Source organism: Hetaerina americana, unplaced genomic scaffold (genome assembly GCF_022747635.1).
Source record: "Hetaerina americana unplaced genomic scaffold, ioHetAmer1.1.p SCAF_15, whole genome shotgun sequence".
NCBI classification, from domain to species: domain Eukaryota; kingdom Metazoa; phylum Arthropoda; class Insecta; order Odonata; family Calopterygidae; genus Hetaerina; species Hetaerina americana.
The window spans coordinates 3,552,332-3,579,145 of record NW_027286625.1 but is presented as its reverse complement, the minus strand read 5'-3'; the positions used below and the strand labels follow the sequence as shown (position 1 = coordinate 3,579,145).

The following is a 26,814-nucleotide window of genomic DNA, read 5'->3' as shown; positions in this document are numbered from 1 at the left end:
TTTGATGTGGTAATTCAATTTTCTTTGTATTAAGTGTTAACATCAATACTCTGATCTGATCCAATCTATTTTTTGTAAATTCTAATCTGAAAAATCAGGGTTTGTCTTATGGATAAGGAAATACGGTAATTAAAATTTGGAATGCTTACACAATTTTCACTTATTACATTTGCGGTGGTTATTCTGTTCACTTGTGTTTGCAGTCCTTGTGATCAACTCCCTCCTCTTTGTCAGAGTTCATTTTCGAAAAATAAATGGGTATTCTAATGTTCACTATTAAATTGCCCAATTTGGTCCAGATAGTTAAACTGTTCCTTCTGTTCTTATTATTACCACTCTACTTTAATGTTTGAATTAGCCTTCCTATTTGTGGAGAATCGCATCACCTTCATTTTCATATAAATGTAATAAAATAAGTGTTTTTTAACTTTTTCTTCCGCATTTCTCTCAACCCTTAAGCAATTTTGAAGGAATGTTATCTATCCTCACAGCCTTGTTTGATTGCTTTTTCTTAGGTACCTTTTCTTTCTCACTGGATGGATTTATGCCAGATCTTATATATCCTCATCAAAATCATATTCTATTTCTGTATCTAAAATTCCATGCCTAATATTTTTCCCTTTAGTTCTTCTGTGTGTCCTTTCCATCTCTCCTGAATCCTTATGGATGGACTTTATGTTTATTTTGTAGTCTCTCTGATATTGTGTTTTTCCTATCTTATTTCTTGATAGTTTTTCAATTTATTCAAATATTAATTTTTATTACAAATAACAGTAATGTTCATGGTATTCCTCTAAATAAATAATTTTTTGTGATATTAATATCCTAGCTGTGGATTCATTGATTTCTTAGTTTTTCTGTATGTAAAAATAATTTTTGATAATGCAACATTTTTGGGTAAAATCATGATGATATGCCGTAATGTTATTTGGTTCCTACCAACATCACTTTTCCTGGTGTGATAGTCATTTTGCAAAACATGCTGGATGATTTTCATTAATCTTGCCAAATTGTATACAGGATGTCCGTGACAAGTATGACAAAATCTGTGAGGAAGCTTACACAAATGCAAGAAAGGAAACCCACATCAAGTACAAAGACTGGCTGGATTCCCCATGGTCTGGATTCTTTGAAGGAAAGGACCCATTGAAAGTATCACCAACTGGCTTGAAGGAAGACACCTTGGTTCACATTGGAAAACGTTTCTCCTCTCCCCCACCAAATGCAGCAGAGTTCGTCATTCATAAAGGTGAGGAATCTGAATACTTTAAGGTTTTAAATTGAATATTTAATTATTACTATCATTTCGAATACTTTTGCTGGCCTGTTATTGATCCAGGAACTAAGTATTGTTTTATGTCTAAGCCCCACCTGAGAATTGACAGTCAATGCACTTAACACCCTGAATTGCCAAAATTTGCATTTTTTGAAGGGGCCCAGAATTCTGAATGTAATGACCAGTAAGACATGCGCACCAGAGTTTCTTTTTTGGAGAACTGAAATCATAATGTGGCTGATATTAATTAAGGGTGGATAATTTATGACTTGAAAACTTAATTCAGTTCAGTCTGTAATACCTTTTCAGTTATTACTTATGTTCTTGTTACTTAATAAATAAAAACTTAATAATTTGCATCACATTCCATGAACAGTAAACCAACCTCTAATCGGAACCCACTTCATCTTTAGTCTGACCATGTAGCGTGGGTGGTTCCTTATGGGGTAATCAAATGGATAGTGCTATAGTACTTTGCCAGAAAATGTTTTACTTACAAGCATCTCTGGACATGTATCACAAACATAGCAACAGAATTTTCTGAAGGTTTTACATGTGAATTTAAATTAAACAGTAATAAAAGTGAAATTTTTGAAATATTAAAATGGCCAGAAGAAATACGACTCTGCTCTTACTATGTCTGCACATTTCAAGTGAAAATTTTCATCCTCTTCTCATGAGAAAAGCTGACAGCATCTTCTCTGAGAAGCTGTGAGCTCTATTCAGTTTAAGTTTTCCATTTAGCAGCATATTTATCCATTTTTAGTACTGCATCACATCTCTCTTTTGGGAACACAAAATATGTGTACTTATGCTATTTAATTGACACTATCCACAACATTTTCTGAATAAACAAATATTGCTATAAATTCATATTGAACTGACATCACAAAAAATAAAAGAGGGCATTGTTATATATTTTTTTATTTTCTCAACCACTCACTTAAATATTATGTTCTTGATAAAGTAAGTGATTTTGATCTGTTTTTGCGAGAAATTGTCTTTCTGCATATGTTTTCCATGGATTTCACCATTTGAGTTGCCTGCTGAAAATAAAGGAAAATTTTCATGTTGGATATTTATGAGTATATAGAAGAGGTGGCCAAAACTTGATAAGCATAAAGGTTTATGTAGGTTGGGGCTGATGACAGCAGTCCTTGCCATTTGACCTTTCTCAATTTGGACATCTAATATTTGTTATAGTAAAACTTAACTATTTAGAAGGATTAATTGTAATTACTAGACATATTTTGGCATAAAAATAGTAATCTCAGATTGAATAAACATTGACAGGTCATTTTATGTATAGCAAAAAGGAACAGTCCAAAGGTGTGGAGTGCACATTTAAAGTTTTTTTTCTTCTTCGCATAGGTTTGGAGAGAATTATGAAGGCAAGAATGGAGATGGTTGAAAACAGAACTGTTGACTGGGCATTGGGTGAGGCAATGGCATTTGGTTCCTTACTTAAAGAGGGTATTCACGTGCGCCTAAGTGGACAAGATGTTGAGCGTGGAACTTTCAGGTTTGTTAGAATTTTAATGCTTTCCAGTGATGTTCGTCAACTGTTTATATCCTTGATTGCATTTTTCGATTCAGTTCAGCAGTTAAGCTGATTGTGTAAATGCATAACTCTCTACTGATAAATTTTTCATAGTCATGCCCACAAAAAATTGTCATAATTTCAGTGTATAAAAAAGGGTCATTCACTCTTACACCAAATCCTAATTTCAAACTTCTTCAACTCATTTTTGCCTATCTTTATAAGTGTTGTCTACTTTTAGTTCAATATCAGTGTAACTCCAAAGTCTTTTATTTTATGTTTATATAATCTGAATCCTAAGATTTCTCTCCTCAACAATATGAACCCTATTTCATCAATAAGAATTAATATTTTGAAAAAATATCCTCAATCATCAGTTCGTATGTAGACAGGAATCCTGAGATTAGAATTTTGGCATGTTTAGAGTATCTTGGTGTAACAAATTGTCCAAATGACATTATTTGTCCTGTAATTTAAATGTAAATAAATTAGTAACAGATGTGCTCATTGCTTGCTTGCTTTCTTTTTTCTTGCATTTTTACAAATTGGGGAGCAATTTCAGTAAAAGAACATTAAAAAATCATAAATAGCTTCCCAGTTGATATCCATATACCTATCATTTAAAATACCCACTGCTGTAGCTATTGTATCTTGAAAGTCAGAGGAATTTTCTAATAAGTGATTATAAAATTGCCATTGGAATTAGCTAATTAGATTTCAAAATAGCTAGTTATGTTTTAGAGATTGTGGGAAATCAATTTATCAGGATACTCTGCCTCAGTAATGTCTGGGCATAATTGGAAACAATAAATGGTGATATTTTCACTCAATTTAACAACCCTCAGTAATCCATGTTGCATACAGTAGTGATGTAAAAAACATGCTCATTTTTTTTTAATTTTGTCTCCCCACAGCCACAGGCATCATGTCCTCCATCACCAAAATGTTGACAAGGCCACGTATAGACCACTTTGCTTCCTGTATCCTGACCAGGCACCATACACAGTCTGCAATTCATCATTATCAGAATTTGGTGTTTTAGGTGAGTAATACCTATATGAAATTTTTCTTCTAAATTTTAGAACAGATTATGTGGAAATTTGAAAAGGAAGAATGTGGTATACATTTGTAGGATTAACAGTATTTGCACAATGTTATTATTGGCAGTTTGTGGCTGAGTTCTTGCAAATTCCAAAATTTGTAATTACAGATGCTGCTCACTGAAGAAAAGTTAAACTCACAATTTGTAGAAAATTGAAACGTCAAATGATCATGAGGCTATTTTAAAAATTAATAACTTTCACCATTATATATCATGAATTATGTAGGGAATTGGATTGTTATTAAAATGTTTTAAGTCAAAAATATTTTTGGTAGTATCTTTCACAATTTCCTTAAAGGTGCTAGGCTTAACACTCAATACCCCAAAATGTTTTTTATTAGATAATATTTCCATGATGGGAAGAAAAGTTGTATTTGCATTTAAGTCAAACTCAGGTTAATGAAAATGTAAATTTTTTTAAGTTTGTTGATGTTATGAGGGAACACAAGTATTCTGTGGCAATATATGAGGTGTCTCCAAAAACTATGTGACCTGCGTTCATATCTCCGCATTGGTGCTAATCTTTGTCATCCGGGCAGTGGCATCCTTCAAAGTATTCCCCATTTGATTGAACCACATGCTCCCAGTGGTGCTTACACATCTTAAAGCAGTCCTCAAATGCTGATTTTGGAATGCCCTTCAGCTTGTGCCTTGCATTACTCTGAATTGTCATCAAACCACTTTCCTTAGAGCGGCATTTTCAATTTTTTGAACATCCAAAAGTCACTGGGAGCTATTTCGGGATTGTACAGAGGCTGGCGAAGCTGTACAATCTTGTGTTTTGCCAAAAATTGCTGCACAAGGTTCGATGAATGCGCTGGCATGTTATCGTGGTAAAGAAGCCAGTCACCACTTGACCAGAGATGCGTTTTCTTCTCACGGCGTCACCCAATCTTTTCAGAACTGCAGCGTAATATTCTTTGTTGATTGTCCAATCTCTTGTAGCAAATTTGTAGTGTACAACACCCTCACAATAAAAAAACGCAGGTCGGATACTTTTCGGTTACACCTCGTACAATAAAATCCCTTATTTATACTTTTTTAGGGAAACTCACGTGCCCTAGTTGTTGCCCTCCTATTTTAATGTTTGACGTATTCTTTCTCTCTCTGGAAATCCACATAGCCTTTGTTTTATTTATTTTTGTTCTCATCCCATATTTATTGCATTGAATTTCCAATTCATTCAGCAATGCTTGCAACTCCTTGGCTGACTGACAAACTATAGCTTGGTCATCAGCAAATTTAACTGATTTTACGAATTCCCCACTGCCTTTTGTTCTTATCTCTAGTTCTTTCCATACCTCTTTAATCATTTTCACCATGTATACGTTGAGGAGCACAGGAGCTATTGGAAAACCCTTTCGTACTCTTTTTCCTAACACTGCCCACTACGAATGAACAAAGCTTTCCCCACTCCAAGTGGAAGAAATTTAAATATTTGATGGCTACCAATAATGAATGAGTATATCAAGCCTTGTTATTTTCGTCTATTATTAATACTAATTTTTTGCTTTTATATAAATTTGAAGAGGAAGGAAATCATTAAAATTCTTACACATCCCTCTATTTACTGATTTATTGCCTTTATTTGCTGTTTACTATTTTTTTTCTATTTTTCAATCCAGGGTTTGAATTAGGATACTCGATGACTAATCCAAATGCACTGGTTTGCTGGGAGGCTCAATTTGGAGACTTCAATAACACCGCTCAGTGTATCATTGATCAGTTTATTTCTTCAGGACAAGCTAAATGGGTTCGTCAGTCTGGTCTCGTAATGTTAAACCCCCATGGACTTGAAGGCATGGTGAGTAATTTATGCATTTAAAAAGTCATTTATGATGAATTATTATTTTAAATATTCTTCAAATAAGTTTTTTTCCTGTTTCTTTCAAATTATTTATAATAGCACATTAATGATTAATTTAATTAATAAAAAAATCGAATTTAAAATAATTGAATACCAATATTATGAATTTACAACTCTTAAAAAAATCAAAAAATATGAATTACACTTCAATGTGATTCATAAAAACAATTTTATATGGCTTATCAATATATGATGCCTTTGAGAATCTTACTTTGGCTGTGCTTCATCTGCTGTACTCAGAGGCTTTTACAGGCCTTCATAAATTGAGGAGAAAGTAACCTTGTCAACTTGTGAGATAGGGTCTGATAATGATGATCTTGGTAATTGGATATAAAACAATTCATAATGAAGATGGTTCATTTTTCTGTAGATGTAACTTTTATGTGTCATTACCTTAATGGTGTCATGCAATAATAAAATGGATATAAAATTATCCTCCCTTCTATAATTTCAGAATAGGAAGAGTTTATGAAATTGATTCAATATCAATAAATAATTTGATATTGTATTTTTTGTAGTACCTGAAGTAATCAAAAGCATGATAAAGTCCCTAATAGGCCTAAGGCCTTCCATGTGTCACATTTTACCTGTGAGATAGAGTTGTAGAGACTTGAAAAGATTTAAAAATTATTTAACCAGCAAAAAAGAATTGTTGCAAAATTAAACTCTAGAAGACCATGTCAACCTGTATACAAATACCTAAATATATGAACTGTCCCAGAATTGATGATACATAGGGAAATTCATAATATACCTGAAGATTAATATGAATTGCCTATCAACATTCAGGGGTAGAGATCTGACCATCTTATTTTAGAAATGTCCAGATATTTTGGAAAAAAATGACTAATTAAAGAAGTATGAGTGTGATTTTAGGCGTACAATTGACTTACTTTTACAATTATTGATTACAATTGAAATTGCTTATAATTCTATATTTTTTTGTGTTTGGACTGTATGTTGTGTATTAAACCTTTTGGCAGATGCTAAAAATTGTATGCATTCGATAAAATTAAGTTGTGAAGAGTATTTGAAAAAAGCATTCACTGCTAATTTCACCATGATGTCATTTTCAATAAGACATTAAAATGTGGTCAACTCCACTTTCAAAATGGTTCACGTACATATTAAACTTAATTTACTAACAAATCTAAATAACTTATTTTTTGCGGTGCATGAGCGTAAAATTATCAATTTTGAATTATTTATCCATAGGGCCCAGAACACTCCAGTGCTCGTGTTGAAAGATTCCTCCAAATGTCTTCTGATGATCCAGATTACTTCCCACCAGAAAGTGAAGAGTTTGCTGTACGTCAGTTACATGACATCAACTGGATTGTGAGTTTTGTTGTTTTTTTACATTTGTATACATAGTCAGATCTGCATATCAGTTCAATAGTGATAAGTTTTTGGAAGATCAAGAGGTATGATGGTCATAAATCATTAGTCATCAAATCATCATAAATCAATATCAAATAATTAGAATAGCCAGGAAATGTTATGATGATAATAGTTGATTTGCCCAGTGATCAATTTTTCAGATATAAGGCATGTCATATACAAACATACATAAAATTAGCAAAGACATAAAAAACAGAAGTACAGATGCAGATTGTAAGCCAGTTTCAATTTTTCCATCAATTTCAGAACGCTGTTGAAGTATTTATTCAGTGGGAGAGCTTTTACCTTGCCTACAAAAACAGGAGTTTGAGAGATGGTTTCCACTTTGTGGAAATCCATTTTTGAAGCTCGAAGAAAGCATTAAAGACTTAGCATTTCTTTAGGAAAGAATTTAATTATGTTGACTAGTTTCGCTACTCTGTACCATCATCTAGACTGGTTACAAAAAGTTCACACTTTTATATATAATGTCAATAGGTGGGGTATGGCAGGGAGGGGAAGGGAGGAGGGAACCGGGGTGGGTGTAGATATGGGTGGAGAGAGTGACTGGGATGGGGAGATAGGGTTTGGTGTATGGTGGTTAGTCACTGAACTCGGGGAGAGGAGTAAGGTCATTAGTTGTTCCTACCATGCCCCACTCGACCACCTCCCATTGACGATATATGTATGAGTGTGAACTTTTTGTAACCTATCCAGATGATGCTACATTGTACCGAAACTAGTCGACAACAATAAATTCTTTCCTGTAGAAATGCAAAGTCCTTGATTCTTCTTGGTGTGCTCTTTGGAGCTTTTAGCACCAAAGGCAGTTCATTATACTTATGCAAACCCATAACCTTAGGGCCATAGCAGTCTTCTTATTGTGGGCATATGGGGAAAGAAATTGGACTTTGAAATATATGGGATTAAAAAAGGGGACTTAAAAAATTCTAATGATGATATATTCAGCCAGTATATTCGTAATGTCAGTTTAAATATGTATTGCAATACTTGGTAATTCACCTGGCAAATTTTTAATTAATATTTTTATGCTGTGTTTAGAAAGGAACTGTTAAAATACTATTTGAAATGAAAAACAAAGTATTCATTGAGAACATATGAGAATGAATGCCTAACCACAGGCTTGAATTGACTAGCTGTGCACTTTAACTATACAAAATTATAGGTGAACATTGACATTTTTAACAAGTTATAAGATCATTAAAAGAAAATATCATTTTCTTTGGCTTATTGAGTTAATTGGTCAGTCATAACTTCAGATTTACATGTATTTTACTGGAAATTGTTAATCAACTAGAATCACATGTAGGGAATAGAAATTTTGTGATAATGTATGGGTTCTTGTAGAATTAGTCTAGAGTGTGATAAGACTATAATCTTATGAGGACTTTAAAAATGCAAATACTAATACTATGAGAAGAGAGTCTTCAAATTTCACACGACATGCTCTCCCTTTTGTTCTTGTGGCGGAGAGCATACATTTTGTCTTTGTCTGACACAAGATAAGGGTAAACTTAATCTCGGGCAAAGACATAGTTGTTCTCTCTTACTTCGCACTTTGTACCTACAGGAGGAAATGTTAGGGTAACTGTAACAAAGAAAACTGATTATTATGATCTTCAAATACTCTTGCATGCATTTGGTTCAGTGGTCTCAAATAGACTTCAAGACGATAGTGGTATAATGATGTCATATAGAGTTATCATTGTTTACTCCTCTTATGTGTATAATTATAACCTCTACCTCCTGCCAACGGTACCTAAGGAGACTTCATCAACTCTGCTTTCATGACCCACCCACTCTTCTTCTGTCAGAGAGCCCAAAGTCAGGAGCGTAGTAGTCTTGACTTTCTAGTATCTACTTAATCTGCTGACCAAGTGAAAGTTAAATAATAATGTTTACACATGGATGGCATTGCACTATTGGAATAGGTTAGGCTGTGAGCTCTCTTCCAATTTCCTTAAAGGAGCCCCACATTAGTTTGATGACTGAATACATGATATACCAAATGCCATGGACAAGCATTTGCAATAGTTCTAGTGGCTTGAGGTTAAGATGCTGGCCTAAAATATCTGTATTTTAATTTCATGTTAGCTGTTGACTAAAAATCAAGAAGTAAGAATCAAAAGAATTGAAGATGTTATGGGGCAGTTGAGTTTTTTTTGCAATAAATGGAAAATAAGAATGCAGTGCCTCTATAATACATACACTAACTTTGCAACATTCAAATGTTTAATGGTGCACAGTACAATGGGGAAAGATTTTGAAAAGAGCAATGTGCTTCTGAATCTTGGAACCTTATACTGGCTTTGAATTTCAGTGTAAACATATTTTAATTTATCATTGCTAAAAAGTATGCAAAGACCTATGAGACCTTGTATGATTTTGGTCCAGGGCTGTAATTTGATTTTGAGGTTTGAAATACACAATGCACTGCAATAATGAAATTTTACTGTAATAATCTTGAAAAAAAAAGTTTTATAAGTCTAAAACATTCTTTCTGATTTGATTTTTCCAGGTCGCCAATTGCTCAACTCCAGCTAACTATTTCCATATACTCCGTCGCCAGATTGCCCTACCATTCAGGAAGCCTCTCATTCTTCTGACTCCAAAATCTTTGCTTCGTCACCCAGAAGCCAAGTCAAGCTTTGATTTAATGGTTGAGGGGACAGAATTTTTGAGGTATGTATTTTTCATGTATGACTACCAATTAAAATTTGAAAATGTGTCATGGACTTCATTGCTGACCAGGTAATCATGTATGTTCACTAATTAGCCTGTACAAAAAGAGGTTAATGTTCCAGTTATCTAGCAGTAGTGTAATGGGTTCGGGTAGGTTTTTGATGGTCTCAGGCATTACACACTGCTATATTCCTAAACCCTTACTTACATAGCACAAAATATACTTAAATCGTAACCTAAATATTGCAATAACTAATTCTTTAGCTCTACATACTTTTATCTTTCTTAACTCCTTTAAAAATGTATAATCTTTTCCTTCCTCACCTTGCTTGACCAACATTCTTTTTGCTAATAGCATCCCAATGTCTCTCAGATTCCTCTTCATCCACTCGTCCTGCCTTCTTCAAATTTCTCCCTCTAGCTCTCTCTCTCTCTCTCTCCCTATCATACCCAGAACCTCAGCATATGTTTTCCTGTCTGTCGATTTTATTTTCTCCATTCTTCTCCACAGACACATGTAGAAAGCCTCCAATCTACACTTACCCTCTTTCTTCAATGAGAACGTCTCTGAGCCATTTAAATTTATGCCTCAGATTAAGTTGTTCACTTGTTACTATTTTACTGAAGGTGCCTGTCATCAAATCCTACATCTTTGTAAACAATTATTTACCTAATTCAATTCTTCTTCTTTAGGTCTTTTCATTACTTTATAAATTTGTTGAAAGGAATTATGATCGTTATTTATTACTTAAACTTTAACCAAATATATGTACCACTTCTTTCAAATTCATTTTTTTTTCAACTTTCTCAGGCTGATTCCAGAGGAAGGCGCAGCCACACAGAACCCTGATAATGTCAAGAAGGTTGTATTCTGTTCAGGAAAAGTTTTCTATGACTTGAGAAAGGCTCGAGATGAGAAAAAGCTGTCAAATGACATTGCAATTGCAAGAGTAGAACAGGTTTGTTTTAGAAATCATTCTCTGACTCTCTCTCATTTTTTAAACCCTAGTGACTTTTTTTATTCTTATTATTGTTTTCCTTTTATAACCTTATCGAGTTTAATCGTAAATTTCCTGTACTTAAGATACTTGTCTTTTTTGTATTTGCAAAGAACTACTATTTTTCCATTCATATTGATTCCTTATTTTTTAAATCAGATCTCACCCTTCCCATTTGATTTGGTGAAGAAAGAGTGTGCCAAGTATCCAAATGCATCTTTAGTTTGGGCTCAAGAAGAACACAAGAACCAAGGCCCTTGGACCTATGTCCAGCCACGCTTTTCGACTGCTCTCAATGATACTCGTGACATTGCGTAAGTAATGCATGCAGTTTAATTCTATAATTTATTTTTAATATTTCTAGGTTAGATCTCTCAGTTTAAGTCCAAAGATGAGCGCAGAAGTTAAACTTGTTTTGTGGTTGTCCCATTTTATGAAATTATTGAGTAAGGAAACTAAACCAGGAATATAGATGCACCCTTCAATATTACTTTTGTTCTATTGAGTTATTCTATGACTTTGAAATCCATTGAAACATTCTGCTGCCTGCACTTAACAGCTTTTCAGATTATGTTGCTTTCAATTTTTAGTTGTACCATTCTATATTTGACTGCTTAAGGAGTCTCAATATGGGCCCTTGAGGATGGGATCATAGAGTATTAAGGTTCCCAGGACAGTAATGAAATTTTCTTTTCATTAGTGTTAGTCTAAGATATGTTGCCAATGAAAGCAGTTAGAGTAAGAAAATGAATTACCTGCCTATATATTGAAACAGAAAGCATGAAACTTGTTTTTAAGTAATTTCTAAATGGAGGTGTCGATAGATTCAAAATGTGGTTGAGAATCATTTTTTCAATGACCGGTTAGTTAAAGAGTGGATTCTTTGTTGGCCCCAGTAAAAGACATTCCATCTTTTTCTACCTGCTTCCACTCCTCCCCCTCTCATGTCAAAGTCAGTGGTTCATGGCTGTTACTCTCCCAATAGTTTTAAAATTTACCATTCAAAATACCCTTAATACTCAAAGAGTTCCATTTTAAGTTTTTATATATCTGTCATTGTATCCACTTATGTATCTAATGTCTGATGAGATGTAACATGTGTATGCCTCATGCATCTTGTGTCCCTACAATCACTGTGTTAAATAGTTGAAGCCATCCTTACCATTGACTGGTTACATTTCCAGCAACTGTTGCCCTGATATTTCATGCATACCTCAGGTCACCCTGCAAAAAGGCTGTTAACAAATTCGGGAATATTGTCTTTGAATAGCAAGTGTCAGTAAATTTTGGTCAAAACCATTGCGTCATTTATATGCCAATCAAGTCTTAAAGTTGACCCCAAGAACTTATGTAGATCTAACGATTTTCAATTTCAATTATCCTCTAGTGCCTTCCCCTCAATTACCATGGATGATAAACACTCCCCTGTTATTAAAAAGAAAGTCAAAGAAGAAATATTTTTGTTTGATAATTTTATTAAAATATTTTTTAATTGTGAAAAAAATTGGTCACTCGTAATGGTGGACAAGGAATATGGATTGTGTTTGTAAATGAGAATAAGAAGTATCCTTGGAAGATACAAATTCAGTTCAAAGAAGAAATATTTTTATTTAAAAAAAGTTAATAAATGAAATGAGCAAATGCGGTGATAAAGGCATGATATTTTAGTGCAAGTAAAATTTTTTGCAGCCAATCAGCATTGTTTATACTCGCTGGTTTTTTATAGAAGGGACACTGATTGCAATAGGTCAAAGAAAAAAATTAATTTGAGCTGCCATCTTATAGTTATTAGATTCAATGTAGTTTCTTTTATCATGATCCTCGTATAGTAGAACCTGCCAGGTAGCTTTCTGTTTGCCGCTCTCCGCCTTTTATTCACTGTAAAGCTTTAAATAAAAAATATCTTAATCATTTTCCTCTCTCTTGTTTACCCCACAAAGTCATTATCCAGGGAAATTATTTCATTTAGAGCCTCATGGTGTACAGCCACATGCAATGGTTAGTTCATAATGTGGTCTGAATTTAATGGTCAATCTTTGGTCAAGGGAATCAATCTATTAAAGCAAGATTCAGTCAACTGACTAACCAAACATTGATATGTCTATAAACTGCATTGCTATTGGTGAATGCTAAGGTAATATGATTAATTCATGTTTTGTATTCAGTAAGGACTATACCCATTTCTAGGCATTTGGTTTGCACATCATGCACTTAGACCTATTCTAAAACCTTGAATGCAGAGTGAAATGCTTGCTTAAGAGCTGCATCACAGTAATTTTGAATCAGACTAGCATCTGGATAAAAATTTTAAAATAAAGCACATCAGCAGACACCCAAGAGAATTGTTAAATGGATCGGGGATATTGTGCAGTGAATTTTTAAAAAAAATATCAGTTTTCCAATAATTTATTAAGAGCGTTCATGTAGAACACTTGTATTAATATGAAATAAAATATTAAATGATTAAAAGTATTGAATCAAGCACTGATAAATGGATAGCATAAGCAGTGTGTGATTGTTTTCACATTTGCTTTTGGCATATGCTGTGACACATGGTGACCCTAAAACCATATATTTTAACAATTCAAGAATATATATGGATTATTCAAGTTGATTAATTATATAAATTTGTTGATAAAGCTAATGAGGATATGGGATATATTTAATAAGTTTCTTAAGCTGGGAGGGAGGATTCCTTAAGTTTTTGCATTGCAAGCTCATTTATAAAAATATTCCTCACGCTTGATGGCAGGTTATAGTGTTAAAGGGAAATTTTCTACCTTCTTACCTTGATGAGGCCAGCCGGCCCCGGTGGCTACGGGGTTGCATGCTCGTCTGCCAACCCAGAGGTCGTGGGTTCGATTCCTGCCTAGGTGGTTATTCCTCCACCTTGGGCTTGGGTGTATGTAATTGTCAACTTGTTATATCAGTGTTCATAGTCTGATGTAAAGGTCGAAGTGCCGTTTTCAGACTAGTGCAAAATAAATGAAGTAGTATGAAATGAACGGTCATCATCAGTCACAATCGCATTATTTGAGCACATCCTGAAGTGGCAGAAATTCCAGGGTGGAGACTGGTGGTGAGTTGAACAAGAGCAGCAGTGGGCAGTGGTGGAGAACATTTTTCACCGTATCTGACCAATCTGAAAATTCTGTAGTACCAAAACCTAACAGGACAGCCACAAAACATAAGAGAATCATTAGGTGAGATGATAAGTTTTCTCTTGGCTTTGCGTTGCTTCTTTATGAATGGCATCAGTGCAGTGAAACCTGTTTGTGTTCAGATTTTCCCATTTACTCTTCAAAAGTACTAGTCTCTGTTGTCGTAGAATAATTCTTGTTTGTAGCTATTTTTTTTTTGTTGAAAGTTATAATGATTATTATTGTCACAAAGTGCAACACCATTGTGAAAGTTCAGATTAATTCGCGAAGGACGTTTTATTAATTCAGTGAAAATATTATAATTTGCCCCTTTTACAAAGCCTTAAGCCCCTTGCTCTATTTTTAAAAATTATATATTCAAGGTGATCACAAATTTGTCAAGACTGAAAAATTTGGAGAAAATTCCTTGATATGTGAAGTTTGACCTGTTTCTAGGGTGGTAGGAAGTATTTTCTAAATATGGGCATCCATCCTTATTTTTATCAATAGCGTGATATGATTCTTTAAACCTAGACCCCTCACCTTTTCCAGAGAAAAATCATTGAAAGTTACTTAAAAAGTACAGGATAAGCCTGCTGTTGGAGATAAACGTTGAATATAGATGATTTTCTTTCAAATATCAATGTATTGAGTAAAATCCTTGTTCATGCTGAAAATTCTCCAATTTATATTTTTCTGTCCATATCATTTAGATTACTGATAATTTCATAACTTACAGAATAAATTAATATTGGTGTTCGGTGAAAGTTATCATGCAATGAACTTACCTTAAATTAGAGTCAAAAGAATTTTCACAAATTTTCACAAGGTTCACAAATGTAGTAATCAGATTAATTATGTGGTTGTCATGATTCTAATAATTGTAAATTCATAACATTCTGAAAATAATCTCTAAATTTGAACATATTTGATGAGAATTGAAAGTACTTAACCTGTTTAACCCATTGGGCATGCATATTCCATTGCTCAGTGTACTTGTTAAAACACAGAAGCATCTGATGAGACAATTGAAAGCACAGCTGGGCATGAAATGCATTTTCTCTAAAGTTTGGAGTGCTGAAAAAGTAATGGTGTTTATCTAATGAGCATTTGAAGTTTTAATAATTTTGCAATAATAAAGAAATATATACACCTGTAAGCCAATATTTCATTTAGCCACACTGCTACTACTGCTCATTATTTGCTCTCCTTAGCTGATATTACTTTTCAGCATTAATATTATTATATTAAAAAGTGAATGGGCATCCATGCAGTAAATAGTTTAAATTCTATTTCTTTTTACTCTTCATTGCCCCTTCCCGAAGCGTAATGTATACATAATCTTGTGAAGCTCTCTCCAGGGTCACATAATCTATTATTGCTGCCAGTTATTGTTACTTGTTTTCAGTGCAATGCTTCTCATTCTCCTTATTCCCTTTTATTGCTGTTTGTAAAATATTGCCCTCCAAATTCATAGATCCAGAAGTACCTTTACCTAGCTGCAGGGTGATTTCAAACCCTTTGTTCTCTCAGCCCTCTAATCCCTGCATTACACCTTCTGAAATGCATTAAAATTGTGCAAAATTCTTAACAGCTGAGAATATTTCAAAATAATTTCTCTCAAGTATTCTGCAAAAAAAATCAAGTGAGGATAAGAGCAAAATCAGAGTTCCTTCGCCATATTCAAGCTAGAAATCTTGATCATATTATGTCTATATCTACCGGCCACAGCATGTGTATGAATTATTAAAAATACATGTTATTACTGTGTTGCATAGTACCATTATAATGCTCTTAAAGTGCACTCAAAAATAGAAAATGGAAATTATATCAATCTATATCATTTTTATATTTCTTATTCTGAAATGGAGCGCAGAAAGAACAGAATAGTATTTTCTTACTGTGGTATTAGTCATTAATGAAAATAAGTCTTCTCTGTTTGCTGTGGAGGTCATTTTTTGTTGTTGCCATCAAAATTATGTAATATCTGGGTGTCATCAATGGGATCAAATGTGCCATGATTAATAGCTGTGTTTCTTAGCATTAATTTGCCCTTGGTGATAGGTAGACATTGTTTATTGTGATCAGAGAATATCATTTTTAGGATGAGCGACCATGATGTCATTCTTACCCTTTCTTAGTAATCCGTCCATATTCTGGAAAACCTGAGAATTCCTTTGAGAAAATAAATGTAGTCTAGGCATTTTATTTAAATGAAACAGTTTCTGGCGTCACTTGGTGGAAATTCTTCATATTGAAATTAAATTTAAAATACTTCGCCTTTCCACATAAACAACTTTTATTACTACCTAGGTTTCGTTATGGTATAATATCATCGATGTTATACCATAACGAAACCTAGGTAGTAATAAAAGTGGTTTATGTGGAAAGGCAAAGTATTTTAAATTTAATTTCATTTTATTTAAGGTTATTTTGCATGTTAACTGTATCACTAGTTCTAACCTACATATTAGGAGAAAACGTCAAATGATTTATAGTCTTCTGTCCCATTTCCTCAACATGGCAAAATTGGCTAATGTGGAAGCATGCCAAGATTATGACATCTTTTTTAAATTATCATCAGAATTGCCACACGGTCTAGGTTCCTTTGACAGTAGGTTGCCTTGTGAGTGATCAGTCTACACTTGTAAAACATTTTGATTTTTAAATAGCACAATAACTGTACAACCCACATTATAGGTTACATATCAAACACAGTGTGATAGTTTCTTCTTCTAGGTTTTTACTTTTGCTCTAATAGAGAAATCCATGTGATATTGGCTAAGCAGTGTATGCTTATGTGATTCAAAGCTTCTATTATTTTTCTTTACTGCTTGTTTATAAGGGGAAGGTATAGTTTGTCCTATCCATTAGGTTAACTTCTCTCCCCTTAAATTGAAACACTGACTTGGTCGAGTGTGTTCTAAAAAAATTCAAATGCTTCTAATGTTTGTCAGGGTGCTTTGCTCTCAGTAAGTGCATACAGCAACCAAGCAGGTTTCACTTTTAGCATAATTAGAAGCATGAGTTTCAAAATTTCATAGTTCAATCTTTGAAAAATGAGTCTATAACAACTGCAAAGAGCCATCAGCTTGCTGCAACTTCTGAATTAATTTTTTTAGATTATGACACAGTACAGAATTAAAATGTTTTTTCAATAGAAGTTGTGCTTATCATTTGTTAAATGATTGCTCTGGTGTGGTCAGGAAACATTTTTCTGAGATTTAATTTATCTTTTTGTAATTTCAGTAGATCTGATATGAAATTTCACTCATCTTCATTATGTTTATGAATAGCAAAATCATTTGGTTTGATTAGCATGGTAGCAAATATTCACAATTTCTTCAACTTCATGTAACTTACAAATTGAAACATTTTTCACTAATGCACACTGAAATGTACATAAACAAACTGATGCATGTCAGCATGTTTTATTAGCTACGTAGGATATTTTCATCGTTGTAACATTCGTTAATCGCCTTAATTTAATGGGTGGTGTGCAATCAGCATGACAGGCAGTCATTTAAAAGAGTAAAATTTATTTTATGAACACATGCAATATATGTGCATGTATGCATTGCATATAAGTACTCAAATTTTTTTTTTGACTGGCTGTGTTAAATATTAAAATTGTAGGGCTTAAACTATAGTTAGTGGATCAGTTAACATGTCCAGGAAGTGTTATAGTCAAAGATGATCAAAATATTAGGGACACAAGAAGAAGTATAGTATTAGGCAAAGAACCTTTTACAATGTTTAGAGAATAGAGTACTCGGACCCTGAGTAGCAATTTTAAGAATGGATCAGTAAAAACTTTGATATGAAGCTGTTCTGTGCAATACATAAGCATGATCATTGATGCAAGACGATAGGCAAATATAGGAGGCCTTAAAGATTCAGATGTGGAGAAGGATAGAAAAAGCGAAAAGGACTGAAAACAAATGAGGAAGTGCTGGGCATGGTGGGGGAGAAAAGAATGCTATCAGGAGAAATCCAAAGGAGGCAGGAAGGTGGATGCTGAGCATTTTGGTTGATAATGAAATGTTGAGGAGTGTGATAGAGGGAGAAGTGAGGAAGAATAAAGAAAAGAAATAGGCTTATTGAATAGAATGAAAAGAGGAAGAAAGTCTTCAGAATGGAAGTAGGCTTTAAAGTAGTGGGGGATAGGTTGTCTTTTATCAGGCAAACCTTAGTAATGTAGTGGCTGTTGGTCGTGCATGTTAATTCAAAATACACTGACTACCATAATTATTCAAATGAGTTTTTAAAAAATGAACACCTTCGGGGATATGAAAAATGTCGAGTAGTCATGACTTGTTTGGAAACTTTTTGTCTCTTACAATAGGGAAATTATCCTATGTACATGCTGACCATACCATAATTTTCAATGCATTATATGCGAAGCATGTGCTAAACAGAGTGACAGAAGACTGGAAAATGGATGTACATACGATACCAATTAGAAATTGCCATGCACAAAGGTTCAAAAAAAGTCATTCCGTTATGCATGTATGGAAACCTTTCACCAATATACTAGAGGCCAACCTTTTCTACCACAAAACCCCAGTGCCACCAGCAGCCGAAGTGGTTTCCTCAAATCACCCTCCTCATCTACCTTCCTTTGTCCCATATTTCCACACCACTCAAGGAATTTACTCCAATTCAATTTTCTCAAATGCACAAATAATTCACCATCATTCAAATTCAGTAAACCCTCACCAATCTGGACTCAATGGGGTAGTTGTCCATATTGGGCAAAATTCAGATTATTTGGGGTTTAGATGCAGGTAACCCCATGGAACATTTTCCCAATCTAATATTGTGCACTGTTGATATCTGATTACTTTAATTTAGTCAATACACGTCAATAGAGCCCAAAAGTGTAAGAAGATCCCATTTAAATGTGAACTAAACTCATTTAAATAAAATTATAGCTGATTTTCTCCTAAAATTTAGTCTCTGGTAAATTATGAAAATCCTCATCCAAGAAAGAAGAAACTGTAATGAGTTCTTTACAGATATCTCATTTATTGAATTTATTTCAATTTGTAAAATGACTAATTGATTAATTTTAATTAAATAAAAGCGAGCTTTAGTTTTAGAAAAATTCAATTGTAATGATGCAATTTATAGTCACCAGCATTCTCAGACTTACTTCAATTTTACCATCTACTGTCAAAATATAATCACTTGCATAATTGGTTGTTGTAGCTAAAATATTTAAGAATGTTGCAGCTGGAGTTCTGTGGCATTGCAACGCAGTTTGTTTAATGGTACTTCAATTCAATTAGATCATATTCAAGCTTCTATGAATGAATGTTTTTAACAGAATTAATGAGCCTTCATTTGATGAATATCGCCCTGACAGTGTTCGTTTGCATTTTCCATGTTGGATTATTTTGATCAAAATTAATGATTTGATATTTTCACATGTCACTGGTAAATTATTAAAAAAGCGCTATTACTTCCTTAAAAATTCTCAGAACATTGATTTGTCATTTCGTGTTGTAGGAATTTGTTTGAAACCCACTCACAGAGTTTCATGTAATCTCTGAATTCCTGATAGTGAAATTAGGAGGTAACATTTCTCGAAAACACTTACACCCCAGGAAATTGGGCGGCAAGGTGAGGAAGAAGCCTCACATGAATATTATTTTGTAATGTAGAAATTCAATTAAAGAGCTGGATATAGTATATTTAGGATATATAGAATAGACTATCCTGGATCAAGCACAGTTTTGTTGTTACTCAAGCCTTATTTAAATTTGTTTGTAGTTATCTCAGCGTAGGTATACTATGAATTAGGCACTACTTGTTGTAACAAGATTAATTTTATGATCATTCTATTGGTATTTTTGGCATAAATTGCCTAAAATGATGTAGATATTTATTTACCAAGACACCTTGTTGTCTTTTGTTCATTTATAAGATTTATTGTATACCTAATAATTGAAAATAGTAAGGGACACAGTGACTGAGACAACCTCTAGTGCTATAGCTTGGATGAACAAAATAAGTCCCCAATTCATGAAGTTTGGTCTATTTTCTCCTGTCTATGTCTTATTTCCCATACACCCCAAGTTAACTATAACTTGGGTGGACTTTCCATCTTATTTGATGTCAGTTAAAACATTTGTGTGGTTCGTTCTCTTAGATTTGAAATTTAAGAATGTGTGTACTAATAGTAAACCATGGAAAATTGTGCATAATGTAATCAATGAAGTAATCAGGTCTGTAAATTATCCTCCATCCTCATGGCTATGGGCGAGGTCCATGTAAAATAAAATGTTTAACTAATATTATTCTCTTGCCACAGTTATGCTGGAAGGCCCACTGCAGCATCACCTGCAACAGGGAGCAAGATGACGCACTTGAGAGAATTGAATCAGCTGGTAGAAGAAGCTCTTGCTTTGTGAATGCTGTGAACAGCAGGGTCCAGTGATTTGAAGTACTAATGTTGGTGATTGGGACATATAGATGGAAAGAGCTGTTTAAGGATTAATAGAACTTAGGCCAAAATGTGGACTTGAGTGAAATAATGTGAATACATGAGTGAATAAATATTTATGAGTTGGATGAATGCAAGATCATGTTTGACTGTTCACAAGAGATGACTGGATAACTTGAATTACAGGCTGAATCATAATATTTAATTCCTTGGCTAAATTCTTAATTTTTGTATAAAACAACCATGGGCTGGTGCTTAGCCTTTGATTATAATTAAAAAAAGAGTAGTTGCTTATATTGAAGTTTGAACTCCCATGTTTTGAAAATCATTAACTTTGTTAAATTTTATTTTTAGAAATGTTGATCATCCAATTAGTAACAGCCTTGTGATTAAGTTTCTCAGGAGACAAGTAGATGTTGTGTACAGTAGTTTTAAAGTCGCATATAGAGGTTACTGTTTTTCAGCTTGTTCAGTATGTCTGTTTGACCTCTATATTTAGTTAAATTATTGTGTACAAAGAATCATTGAAGTATTTGAACATAGAATACATTTATTGAAAGCACTCTATTTTCTGTAATAATAATACATTATTATGAAAATGCACATATACATTTTTAGGTTTCAAGGCTTATTTAATCATTTCCATTAGTTTGGAGCAATCCAGTCCAATTTGTAATAATTTTTGCTTACACACCCTCTTAATAAAATTATATTTTGAAAAGGAATGTTTTATTCACTGCTCTTTCAAAAAACAATTAGTATAGCATAATGTGTAACCATTCCCGGTTCCTGCAATTATATACCAAATGAGTTCTGGAATCCCTATTTTTATGGTTATGCTGCTTAATCAAGTTTGTTAATATTAATATATAGTTTTAAGAAGAAAAACTGTATACTGAGAGCTTGTCCAATCAGATTTGAATAAGGGTAGCTGTTTTCAGGAATGTAATGTGAATTTAAATTATAAGTTGATTAAAGTTAACAGTTTCAGGCTTAACTTTGTGGAATTCCTTCATGATGAGGGAAAATAAATTTCAGAAACTTTACACTTCCACACACTTTTAATGTCCGAAGACCATGGTTTCGATGATGATGCACAGCATTGAAACCATAGGCATAGGACATTAATAGAGTGTGTAAGTGTAAAGTTTCTGTAATTTTTTACCTTCATTATAAGTTCATTACCAAAAGGTGTGTATTCCAAAGGCCAATCATTACAGAAGAAAAAACTCTCAAATTGATATTTCAGTGACCTTCATCAGTGAAGCAGTGAAAGTATATACAGTACTTGATTCATAATGTGATCAGGTGAGAGTCACTGTCTCTACTGCCTTGGCTCAACTTTCAAAGTTTTCAATTGACTTATGGCCACAGTGATTCTACACCAACCGCTTTCCATATTAAATCCTTTACCTAGTGGAGCAGAAATATGAATCATCATTGTCTTCTAAATATAAAGTCTTGTCATTGCAACTATATCTCTTCCCTTTGCTGTACTTTTCAAATTCTTATATTTTGTGACTCTCATAGTACTTATGTCATTCTGCAGCTTTTTCTAGGCCTTCCTATTCCTTATTTTCCTAGTATTTCTCCCTTTTCCAGAATGGTGTTGTGCCGTAGAGCATGTCCAACAAATGTCGTTTTCCCTTTCTCTAGTTCTTTCATTTCTTTCTTGTTATCCTTCTCCAAATCCACATTTCCGTTGCTTACAAGTGAGACTTTTCCATTTTCCCCATTGTCCAGGTTTCACATTCATGTAACAATGCACTTCAAATAAACGTTTTTGCAAAAGATTATCTGTGTCCAATTTTCTGCATTTATTTCCTAAAAGATTCTTTTTATTTTCATGTGCCTTCGTTGCCAAGGCTATCCTTCTTTTCACGGCTGAGTTGCATCTATTATCTGTTGTAATTATGCTACCAACTGTCCAACTAGGCTCATCCTTGATTCCCCTGGCATTAAACTTACTGCTTTCTTTCTAGAAACTACCATAGCTTTGGTTTTCTTCAAATTTATCTTCAGTTTCCATGTCGCCAAAGCTGTGGACAGGATTTTGATCATTCTAATCATTTCTTTGGCTGATTCTGCAAGGGTTACAGTAGCATCTGCAATCCTTTTCAATGTATCTTAGAAAATAGATGTCAGTGAATTTTTCTCCCATTACAAATTATGTGCCATAGTTTTCCACAGAAATACACATCTATTGGTACTTGACAGCCAATAGCTTTTTAACATAACATTAATTTATATTGGTCCATTAAAGCATCTTAAGGTGCATTTTCCTTGAACTCAGCCATCCCAAATTTGCAATGCTTTAAACAGAGGAAAAGAAGATGGAATAAGTGCATAGCAATGGATGGAGAGTACTTTGAATGGGACCAAAATCGATGTAGACTAAATTTTGGAAAATAAGGTTTTTATGGCCTCAGTTTGGGCATTTATTGGACAGGGTAATATTATTATGTAAAGCATGTGGCACTTACACATTTGAGATGGCGTTGAATGCACTACAGACAGCATGTGGGTCACCACCACCCGTGGTAAACACTTAGAATCCACCTCTGCTTGCACATAATTCCAAACTCACTCGCTCATATTCAGCAGGTTATTTTTGTGTGCATATAGTGAGTGCTATATCATTTTTCATTAGTGTTGGGTGAACTCTACCATCACCTACCAAACTGACCTTCGGATTGATTGCTGTATTTATGGTTTCTTTATATTGTTTGAATGATTCATTCAGCGGAAAAAGGCAATCCTTTCTACATTAGCAGTACATTATCATAAACTTCAGGTACTAGAAGAAAAGGAGTGGGCTATTTTGGAAAAGGCAACAGAAATTTTGAAAAATTGTATTCTGTCGTATTGGATATTGGTGGGGAGAAGTCCACCCATGTTTCCAAAATCCCTTTTATTGTAAGAGTTTTGATTAAGCACAGACCAAAATTTTTGAATGAGTAGTTGCCTGAAATAAAGTATAAGGCTCATACCCCTATTTATGGAGAACCTCATCGACTCTATATTAACCTATCACATATTCTTTAGCGCACCCAGAAATAATTGCAATTACTTGGCTGACTGGCTATTTAAAGTTTGAATATGCACAAATCTAATTGGTTTTATGAATTTCCCACGAATTTTCATTCATTTCAAAAGCTCCTCTCATGTCTTTTTGACCATTTCTTCCACATATACGTTGAAAAGCGGTAATGGATGTCTTACTCCCATACCTAATACTGCCCAGCTAGAATCACCATTGCTTCCTGTACCTGTACTGTAGGGGACATTGACAAGTTCCGGAGAAGTCATCTATTCTTCCAGTCTACTCTTATCTTTTGTAATACATTCATTGATTTCATCCAATTTTCTCTGTTAAATGACTTTTTTTAAGTTCATAAGGAAACCAAATACATCTTGGTAGTATTCTACATTTCTTTCTATCAGTGTCCTCATTGCTGCTATAGCATCATGCATACCACTACCATTTCTAAACGGTTACTGAGCTCAATTTGCCCTTTTCTCCATCATTTTGTTGATGATTTTAATGCCTAGCTGCATGCAAAATCATATTTGTAGCCCTATAGTTATCTAATGCTCCTTCATTAACCTTTTTAGGATTAAATCAATTTTTAAAATTCTGATTTCTATTGATCAATAATTACAGTGACTGGAGGCTGAATTTAGTTTCTTCGGTCTGAAAAGGGAAGAAATTTGAAGCTTATTCTCCATGATTCCAAGTTTTCATTTACAAGAGTAATATCCATATCTGGATGCAAAGTATTTTTATCTGTAATTGGAGTTAATGTTTTGGGGCCAAGATACATACATGTACTTGTCTGGGGCTATTCTTACTAAAAACAACCTGTTTTAAGCCTTGTACAATAAAAGCTCTACACTACCCAAAATGTGTTGTGATTGTCCCAAAATTATTTTCACAGTACTTTCTTGATTGTTTTATGCTTCTGTGTGTAGCCCATTTTCTATAAATTCGTTGATGCAATCCACTGTAGTACATTTTTTAGCATTGGAGAATGTACTATAACAGAGAAAGGACCACTGAAATATAATATTTGTTTTTTATTGAATAATGGACATTTACAGATGGCATATACATTTCCAAGAAAAAGAAAACCTACAGTTTTTTAGAACTATTAAAGTTTAAGGACATGTAGACAAAACAATTTAAGATGTATATGGAATTTAGTGACCTCATCATGAAACATCTTAACAATCAACATTAATTTTTACATAACTATTTTTTAATGATGGATATATTACTTGTTGCGCTCAATGATTAGAGACAACTTGTTTTTGGGTTCCAGCCCCAATGTTCCCTCTGTAAAGACATTCATAATTATTTTGAAGAACATTCGCTTCTCATTATTAATCAAAGATGAGTGACAACATGATTGAAACTTTATTCCTATCTTGAAAAGATTAATGTTACTATACTTACAGGTAATATTACTTTTGGATCAATAAAGGAGGCTAACTAATAAACTGTGTATCACAGAGAATGGCATAGATATAAGAAACAAATATATCTTTTTACTGACTTCACATATACATCATTGGGAGTCATGCTATATGAGCCAAGTGTATCATGTCTAATAATAAGTAGGTACTTTTTATTTTTATTATCAATTTTAACATTATTATCTAATTCCTATATAGATGTGCATCAAAATGTTTCTTATCATCTTTTTATTCATGATAATATTTATGGGACCAGCCAAGAGCAATGCAGTAAGATAACCCGAACGTTCCACGAACCTCATGTTTTCACATGATACCCATTTTCTGTCAATGAAATCTGATTTTTATTAAAATTAACAGCATTTATTGGATTTACGGCAAAGTAACTTTTTCACTGGATGGATTTTGGATGGTTCGAGTGTAGATGGATACACATTCTCACAATATTTATCCTCATAATAGAGATCTAAATCAAAGCTGAAGCCAATATTCTGGCCAAAATGCACCCTGAACCCATTGTATTTGCTTTCATGTTACACAATATTTGAAATCATAAATCCATTACATAGGTCTAGAGTGATTCAACACTGCCATTAGTACAAATCAAACCTGGATAACATTGGATGTATCTTACTTGCCTGCCTTATTAGGGTTAATGACTGCTGCCCAGTCATGAAATGGAGAAAATCTCCAGTAATAATATATCCCTCTTGTTTGCTTTAAATTTGAGACTTACTCCTTCCATAGAATAATTATATGTAAATGGCTACTGTTATTGGCATCACTTTGTGGTATTCTCTCATTTTTTCATGAATCACTGCAGAAATAAAGCTATGTCATGTGCAGTTTTTTTTCACTGCCTAATTTTGGTTACATGAAATCTAATAATGTTACTCTTAAAAACCTAAATTTTGGATTAAAAAATTTAGCATGTTGAATTGCTTTAGTGTTTTCTATATTTAATTCATTCTTCTATGTCTGTAAATTACATTTAAGTTGTGGAAATTATTTGTTTTTATTTAATACTGTGTTAGTTGTAAAATGTCTTTTACCCAAATATTTGTTACAAATGTTCTAGAAAAAATCTCTCAGTATTAATACTATGATCTTGGCCACTCTGGCTGTTTACCTTCCATATTCCTGCATGATTCAGATTGTTCATATATGTTATCTTTAGCAGGTGCACATTTTTTTAAATAGGCATACATCAAACCTTGTGTATCGGAGATTAGTGATTTCTTTCTTAAAGCAATGGGTTTTAAGAGAAAGCATCGATATCATTCATTTACCAGTATCTTAACTGCATCATATTGGTGAAATGTTCAAAAAGAAGTGTACCATTGAGTGAAAGTCATGTTAAAAATGAGCTGATACAGTGAGATAATACTTGGGAGGAAAACACCTGGATGGATCCTGTGCAAATTCTACTGCGTAATGGTAAGCCCAAAGTATTTTGCCATAATCCCATTTTGACTTTGTAGTGGATATATAGCCTACCATAGATGTAATTAGGGCAAAGAAATCATTGCATCTTTGTTTCTCAAAGGTAGCTTAACATGGAAATTTACTTTAAGATTCCAGTGCCAGAAGATCTGCACTTTAGACATGGTGTTACATTTAACCCATTTATTCAGATAACAGTAACAAATATCTTTCCAAGCAATTTAGAGATGTATTTGAAGTACAAATGATTCATAATTATTGAAAGAGTCAGGCATGAGAAAAAGGTTTTTAAAAATGAAATAGTTTTCTACGTGCAATACTATAAATAATAGTTGACAGCATAAAAAATCCTCCCCTTGTGAAATTTGGCAACTTCTTAATTTTTACTCTCACAGTTACACTCTTACTGTTATCCATGTCCATTCAAGCTAGTGAAAATTC

The 26,814-nt window shown here is 33.5% G+C and overlaps 1 protein-coding gene across 5 annotated transcripts in view; it reads left to right on the top strand.

Moving 5' to 3' along the window:
* Ogdh (oxoglutarate dehydrogenase Nc73EF) overlaps positions 1-21,175 on the top strand; it is a 121,127-nt gene extending 99,952 nt beyond the window's left edge. For all 5 annotated transcript variants that reach the window (XM_071583780.1, XM_071583782.1, XM_071583778.1 and 2 more), the window contains 9 exons: positions 1,021-1,249; positions 2,648-2,798; positions 3,731-3,858; positions 5,544-5,722; positions 7,001-7,123; positions 9,705-9,868; positions 10,680-10,827; positions 11,026-11,180; positions 20,323-21,175. In XM_071583780.1, the coding sequence (XP_071439881.1) occupies positions 1,021-1,249; positions 2,648-2,798; positions 3,731-3,858; positions 5,544-5,722; positions 7,001-7,123; positions 9,705-9,868; positions 10,680-10,827; positions 11,026-11,180; positions 20,323-20,422 (1,377 nt within the window). In that variant the 3' untranslated portion in view covers positions 20,423-21,175. The remainder of the gene's footprint in view (positions 1-1,020; positions 1,250-2,647; positions 2,799-3,730; positions 3,859-5,543; positions 5,723-7,000; positions 7,124-9,704; positions 9,869-10,679; positions 10,828-11,025; positions 11,181-20,322) is intronic.
* The last annotated feature ends 5,639 nt before the right edge of the window (positions 21,176-26,814 follow it).